We start from the raw sequence: 8,073 nt of genomic DNA, 5'->3' as shown, positions 1-8,073 counted from the left end.
AGTACATAAGATACCACAATTACACATGGCAGTAGTAAGATCAGTAGTAATTTCATCCAAAAGTTAACATTCTGTCATCATAGCACCCTCATGTTGTGCCAATTTATTATTAATGTGCAATAGTACTGCAAAAATCACCATGTTACTAACAAGTCTTGTTATTGTTAAAGGTATTGCGGAGGATCTTTCCTACTTTTAGAAAAGACCCGCCCTCTCCAATTTCTATTTGCTCCCGACCGAGAGGGAACGCCTACTAGCAGTGATTTTAAATGGATTTCTCCAAATAGCATGACAAACTTTACCTGTCTAGTAGAATCTTCGCGACTGCGGCATCAGTGGGAAGCCCAACATGTGCTTTTAGCGCACGCCAGCGTGTGAACGGCCTTACGTAAACATATCACCAGAATGATTGACACTTAGGTGGACCAATAGTATACACTACCCACCCGGAAGAAGAAAATCCTCCGCTATACCTTTAACTATTAAACAAATGTTTTTTTTTTTTATTAATTTAGAAATAAAAATAGTTTATTATTAAAAATGTTTTATTTAAAATACAGCCAAACTAAAATAATTTTATGTTTTTTTTTAAACTTGCTTAAAAAAGATTTTTCTTTAAATTACTTAAATGTAAATTAGAACTGAAATAAAAAACAAACAATAAAGCTAAATAGAAATATCTTTTTTTTTTAAACACACACAAAAGTAATAAAAATGACTAAGGCACATACATTTACAAAAACTTAAAACTATAATAAAATTAACACTGAAAATAGAAAAATAAAAGATTTTTTTAAAATACTACAAGTATATAAATAATACAACAACAAAAAAGGCACTAACATTTATGTCCAAAATACCTGTTACATGTACAATAAATCATGATAACACAGTGAACTTTTTTTGTTAGTTTTCAGCACTGAATAAACATTGTCTTGACTCCATCTGCCATCTTGAATTAAAAAGTTCACAAACTTGTAATGCATTCTAGAATTGCTTTATTCTCGATGCATTGAAATTCCCCTTCACAAATAGGTAATCTGATTGGTAATAAATCAAGATCATTTTGAGAAGCATGCATGTGATCATGCCAAATCATATGTGGGAGCTCATTAGGGTTTGGCACAGAGCCACAGTTTTGGTGATAGTGTGTTCTCATCCTCTGTTACTCTCCTCTAGAATTCCCTCTCTCCCTAATCACTTCACACAACTGCCACTTTTAAACGCATGCTCATTTATTACAGGTCACCAACACAAAAGGAGACATTTAAAAGGACAAAGAGGCTCAGCCGGAGCGGTGCATGAAGATCATCATACACAATGTACCGAGTGAGACAGAAATGTCTCTCTAACTGATCCTGTCAAATAAACATACATCACTGGAGCACAGGATGAGTTACAGACCCTGAACTCTGCGAATGAGCAACAATAAAAGCGACATTTGTCATAGAAAACTAAACTAAACACTATGGTATTTTGGTTAAAACTATGGATCCATTTTTTTGATGCTGAGATAGAGAGGACACAAATTTTTACACTGAGGGGAATGACATGGTTGTAGTAAACCTCCATGTGCTGACCGTTCGATTCATTTACTTCCTACACAGATCATAAGCTGAGGTACTACTGCAGTCTGGGAGACATAACAATGGTTAAAAAAAATAATACTTTAGTACAGTATAATACTTTAATACTTTCAGTACAGAAGTAACGTTTTGGTACGTACCTCAGGTTTGGGGTCACGGTCGGTTGGATACGGGTTTGGTACATTTACATGATAGATTGACCAATGCTGCATGCGCGATAAAATGCGACGGGTGTTTTCAAACTTATTTTCAAAACTGATTACACCTGAAAAGTGCGATGAACAAAGTGGTGATTGTAGACCCTCATGTCACATTCTGAAAACCTATGAGCATGTCCACATTTCAAACAAGACCTTTATTGTGTCATTCCATCAAATAGAATTACAACAGGGATGAGATGCATCTTTTGCAAAACAAAACAAACAAACAAAATACAAGCCAAAGGGAAAATAAAATAAAAAAGGCAAAAAAATCTAGCTATCTCCCATGGCTGTTCAGTCGAAAGCAAATCAAAGTCTCATAATATCACATTTAGGATCAAATTTGCACTTATTTGCTATGACACTCTGACATAAGTAATGACAAATGTCCATCACAGTTTATAAAACATATGAACGGTTTCTCCCTGGCCACAATACGGTCGCACTCTCACTGAGAGCAGGATACATTTCAGACAAAAGTATTTTCTGTCACAGTACATTGAAAAATTCTCCATTGGAGATCAGTAGTTTATTTGAGTTTGTATTGTGCCCTCCATTATCTGTAATATTGCCTTCTAGATAGAATATACCAATCTTGCCGTTAAATTCATTAATTGATTAATTAAATACAACAACATATTTTCAATACATGGTTCCAAGTGAGTCTATTTGCACATGGATGGCTCAGTAATAAATGTTCAAATTGGTTTCTCATATTTACAGCAATTGAAGATTGAATGGGCATGTCCATCGGTGCTTTTGTGCCACTGAGGAAGGCACTTATTTCCTGTTAGCTCAAGAAGCGGTATGTGAGCCCCATGTGCTCTTTCTCTGCCTGTATCAGATTTGTTAGTTTGTATATACACAAGTACAAAATTGGGGGACATGGACAAGATCTTTAAAAAACATGAAGAAGAGCATCACTGAAAATAAACAGTATCCAACCAGTGTAGTCCATTAATAAATCCACAACGGTAAAAGAGAATGCATCATTTTACAATCCACAACGTTGTCTCGTTCACATGAAAGAGTTACCCCAATTCTCTTGTAGGCGCTCCTAGATACTGTACGTGTCAGTTCGTTTAAAACCGAAGAGAAAATAGGTTACGGCATCAACAGCAACGATACAGGATGGTCAGAACGTGGTCAAAAAAAAACTTACGACACCAGAAATACTGTCCGTTTCCTTTGATAAAACCACAAGAGCAAGTGTTTTTGCTTACCATCGGGGACTCTACCATTGTGTCAAGTTGGACACCAGTTTCCACAAAGTCACTGTGAACTTCCTAACTGTAGGAGAATCAATCAGAGCTTGAAAATTAAATAGACAGTTCAACCAAAAAAATTAATTCTGTCATCATTTACAGTTTCATGTCATTCCGAACCCATAAGTATTCTGTTCATCTTCAAAACATAAATGCATATATTTTTATGAAACCTGAGAGATTTATATCCCTCCATTGAAAGTCCATTGCACCAAATCTCTGATGCTTCAATCGAGCAGTTAAATCCAATCTCCTAAAGAGACACGATCGCTTTATGTAATGATTTAATTAAATATTGCATTCACATATAAACAATGATCCATGCACATACATAGAGCACATCATATGGTACATGGAATGTCTTTATGAACTTTTTATTCACTCTTTATGAAGTTTTGGTGTACACTGAAAGAAGTGAAATGACTGTCATTTATTTTGTTTAGAAAAAAATCATGATTTTGTTCAGTTTAGCTAAAATCAAATAATTCCCATAGAAAAAAACTATTATGTTTATTAGTATTTTTGCTTGGGTGTTGATGTGGAAAACACAATTGCTGACTGCAGACATTATAGTGGGTTTATTGGAGTATTTTTCTTTTAGTACAATGGACTTTCAATGGAAGGACAGAAACTCTCAGGTGTTTTCAAAGAAGTCTGGGTGACATGAGGGTGAGTAAATGGTGACGATTTATATTTTTGGTGAACTATCCCTTTAAGGGATATCCATCTCGATACATTCTGATTTGTTGGAATGGAAAAGATGGAATAGCTTTTGGAATAGTTTAGAGGCACTTTGGTTGGTCGGTTTTCCTTTTAAAGTCCAATAAGTCTCCTTCCTGAATTCTTCTGACAGAAACACTGATGGTAGGAGTTTTCCTGTACTTCAGTAATTCCAATTTAACGTATGGTGCTGGTAGAAGAATCTGGCTCTCCATAACGACTGTGACGTTACACTACCGTATTCCTGTGCCGGTACGGTGGAGGTGGCAGAACTGGTCTCTTGTTAAACTCAGAAAGATACTCAGGGTTGTCGGCCACAGCGATGCGACTTCGGATGCTATGCCTATAGAGGTGTTTGCTTTTGCACACTTGCGTTGGGTCTTGAGGGTTTTGTTGGGTAACCTTCGGCGGTAGACTATGCTGCCAGTAGTCAGGATTATCAAAATTCTTCTTCGACTTCCTGTCGACCATTACAGTCCCAGTATGACCCGTTTGAAGCATGTTACCTGGGTAGACAAGGTGGCAGGGAAGGCCGGATACACTTTTACTTGTGACTGCAGATTTCACCACTTGAGCCGGATGGGTAGAGTGGATGGACTGACTTGCCAGACAAGGTTGAATCTGTTGGCTGACAATGGAGATTTGGGTTAATAAGGAAGGGTTGCCAGACATGCTGGAGGAATTGGATTCGACACCGTGTGGCGACTGGGAATGCTGGCCATTTTGGCTCATTGATGTGGTTTGGGGGGGCTGAACAGGTGGAACGGCGAAATGAACATGTGTACCCTGGCCATGGTGATGGGCTTTCCCAGTTTGTGTGGAGAGGATAACGTGGCTGCTTGCGGTGCTGGCTGCTGCAGTCATCTGTAGTGGGATGGAAGATCCATTTTTTCTCATAATCTCCTGGCTGATCCCACTAGTGTTGTTGTATGTGTTGAGGTAAAGGGGTTCGTTGATATACTCATCCTCACCCTTGGATTTCCTATCAGGGGTGCTGTGGTAACCCGGGTTGTCCAGTGCATTAATATTTCCATTTTTCCGTTGATTTACAAAAGGATTCTCCTCGACAGGACTAAGATGGTCTGTAGATAAATAAAACAAAAATATATATACAATGTAAAAAGCATAATACAAGCTATATACCGAATAAAGAATCATTACCATTCGCCACACATAGTTACTAAAGTAGTATACTCTAGATTTACAATAGTATACACCAGTGTTATTTTTACAGTCATGTTTCACATGAACATACTACAGTATGTTCTTATTGTAATGACACTAACTGGGTAATAACTAGGTACTAACCCTGAACCAACCCCTAAACATTGACTTAACCCATGTAGTTACCTAATAATGTGACCCTGGCTGGACCACAAAACCAGTCACATGGGGAAATTGAGATATATACATCATATGATAGCTGAATAAATAAGCTTTATATTAATGTATTGTTTGTTAGGATATGATAATATTTGGGTGATATACAACTATTTGAAAATCTGGAATCTGAGGGTGAAATATTGAGAAAATCGCCTTTAAAGTTGTGCATTTATGTTCACGATGGTGCTGCATTCACTCACAAAAAATGTTTTTTTTTTATTTACGGTAGGAAATTTACAAAATATCTTAATGGAACATGATATTTTTACTTAATATCCTAATGATTTTTGGCATAAAAGAAAAATCTATAATTTTGACCCATACAATGTATTGTTGGCTATTCCCACAAATATACCCGTGCGACTTGTGACTGGTTTTGTGGTCCAGGGTCACATATTACTGCTTATATTACTTTTGAGGGTAAGTACACTAAGAATACGGAAAGTACACGTACTGCAATTTTTTTTTTTATATATATATATATATATACACTATTATATTATTTATTAATATTTTGAATCCGCTTATTTTTTCTACTTCCAGTTTTAATTTATTTTATTAGTAATTTATCATGTACTTGTTATTTTTGTTTCCGTTTTTGTTCATATTTAGCTTATTTTTTTGTATAATATAATATCAAATAGTATAATTTAGTATTTTAATAATTTTAGTACTTAAAGACATGTTGCCACGGCAACAGTTCTATTTTTTTGTTTAAGTTTGTAATTGTTTATTTCAGCTTTATTGCAATAAATGAAATGTTTTGTAATAGTTTGTTTACAACAGTCATACTGTTTACATGCACAAGCACATTCCAATATTAATCAGAAATATGTAAGATTAATTTTTACTTAATTTTAGGGAGTCATGTAAACAAATTAACCAGATTAAGCTCATTTTCCAGCTTCCAGAAATCGAAATAAGATATACTGTATGTGTGTATTAACACATATTGTCTTGGGTCATGTAAAACACTAATTCAACATAAATCATCTGTAACTGAGTAACTTGTAACACATGTAACACAGTGCACGTACAAACAAAGACAATTCTGAGTAATATTAAATACAGAACTATTAAAGAAACACATTTTTTGGAGAAAAGAGGAGACTCAAAACATTTTACAAACGTTAAAAGGAACATCGTGGCCTACATTTGTACGAGTCTCAAGACCTACATTTTACAATTCATTGCGCTCTTGTGTGTTATTGTTGAGAAAATGAATGATAATTAATGAGCTGATTAAATTACTGTTCGCATAATAAAAATGCAGCATAATAAATGAGAGCATCTCTAGTATTTCCAGAAGAGAACATCAGATTTAGTTTATTCTGAAAATGGTGATCACACATGCACAAGAATATTCATACAGTTGTGGAGCATGTGAACATCTTCAGAATAAAGGCTTAAACAGAACATTTAACATTTAACAGAACATTCAAACTAAAGTGATGAAAATAAGGTCACCAAAAGTGGCGACACAACCTACTTAGCTACAGTTTCTGGAAGCTGTTTTTAGCTTTACCAGTAAAAAGCTGGTGTACTCCAACAGCAGTGTAGCATGGCAGCAAGCTACTCATTGATTTTCTTCACTGATGTTTTTGTCATATTATATTGTACATTTAAAATCTGCGGTCTCTAGAGTAACATTACTGAACTGACGTCTTCAGACAATGCATTAAAGCTTATTTTTAGCTTTGTTAGCTGTATTTAATGTAAAAATGTGCAAATTAGAAAAAAATTTGCTTTGCTTCGTTTTTCCCATTGATAATAATAATAAATGTTTCTTGAGCACCAAATGATCATGTTAGAATGACTCCTAAGGATCATGTGACGCTGGAGACTGGAGTAATGATGCTGAAAATTCAACTTTGCCTCACAGGAATAAATTATACTTTAAAATATATTAAAATAAAAGCATTCATTTTAAATTGTAATAATATTTCACAATATTACTGTCTTTGCTCAAATAAATGCAGCATTGTGAGCATAAGAACAAATCTTACTGACCCCAAAATCTTGAAGTGTAATTCTGTCCTCTTAAACAGCTTCAGATATAATTAGTTGCTTTGTGTTAGTACCATATAGCCTCCTGGCTGTAGTTTAACTACTGATACTAGCATACAAACAATAATAATAAAATAGTGAGTGGCCAACTTGTAGTTAACCACCCACAATTCATTGGCACTCTTCAGTTTGAGGTGAAGGATGAGACCATTAACTGCTGCCAACATTTGTAATGGAGGAACTCAGAATCTATTGATTTATCATCCTACTCAACCCACCACACTGGATTCATGTTTTACTCCAGACACCCTTTTATTTTAAACTATCTTAGGTTGAAATGGAACGACAGCGATATTATTGACTAGAGAATGTGTAATAAAAGACTTTCAGAGGTGATTTACACCAAACTAATTCATGTATACCCAGAAGCGTCATGCACATGCCCCCTCATATTTTTGATCCAAGTGGATTTCGAATGCAACTCCTCAAAAAGACATCTAATGTTTTTGTTTTTACCTGAGGCTGACTTGTTCATAGGGCTCATGTAACCATCTTCATTAATGGTCTTTGGACCCCTCTCTCCAAAAAAGACAGTTGGGTCTGCACTGTAGCGCTGGCTGTCGCAGTCGTCTCCTGAGCCAGACAACGGCTGTTTCTTCAAGCTCCCATTACAGTGTTGTTCCTCCAGCACATCGAGACCCGCACATTGTGTGCTTACAGGGATGAAGACGGCACTCGCTGAACCAGAAGGGTCATGGGAACAAGCTCCCATCCCGTCTTCTGGGCTAAAAACTTTGTCACGACATCTCAGTTGCGTCTATATGAGGGTTCAAAAATAAAGAAAGGTCATTCTCCTGCTTCTACGCCTCATGCAATCATTTAGGTGTTTAATACTAACACTGCTCATCAATT

At 35.8% G+C, this 8,073-nt stretch overlaps 1 protein-coding gene across 1 annotated transcript in view; it reads right to left on the bottom strand.

The window, feature by feature from the left end:
- Positions 1–1,732: 1,732 nt before the first annotated feature.
- The window catches only part of erbb4a (erb-b2 receptor tyrosine kinase 4a), a 172,165-nt gene continuing 165,824 nt past the window's right edge, over positions 1,733–8,073 (bottom strand). Inside the window, exons 26-27 of the mRNA XM_079615910.1 lie at positions 7,678–7,978; positions 1,733–4,853 (exon numbers count right to left, since the gene is read on the bottom strand). Coding sequence (XP_079472036.1) covers positions 4,000–4,853; positions 7,678–7,978 — 1,155 coding nt within the window. The 3' untranslated portion in view covers positions 1,733–3,999. The remainder of the gene's footprint in view (positions 4,854–7,677; positions 7,979–8,073) is intronic.

The sequence above is a fragment of the Phoxinus phoxinus genome, assembly GCF_949152265.1.
Source record: "Phoxinus phoxinus genome assembly, chromosome: 6".
NCBI lineage: Eukaryota > Metazoa > Chordata > Actinopteri > Cypriniformes > Leuciscidae > Phoxinus > Phoxinus phoxinus.
Note: the sequence above shows the minus strand (reverse complement) of the source record. Positions and strands in the feature narration are given on the sequence as shown.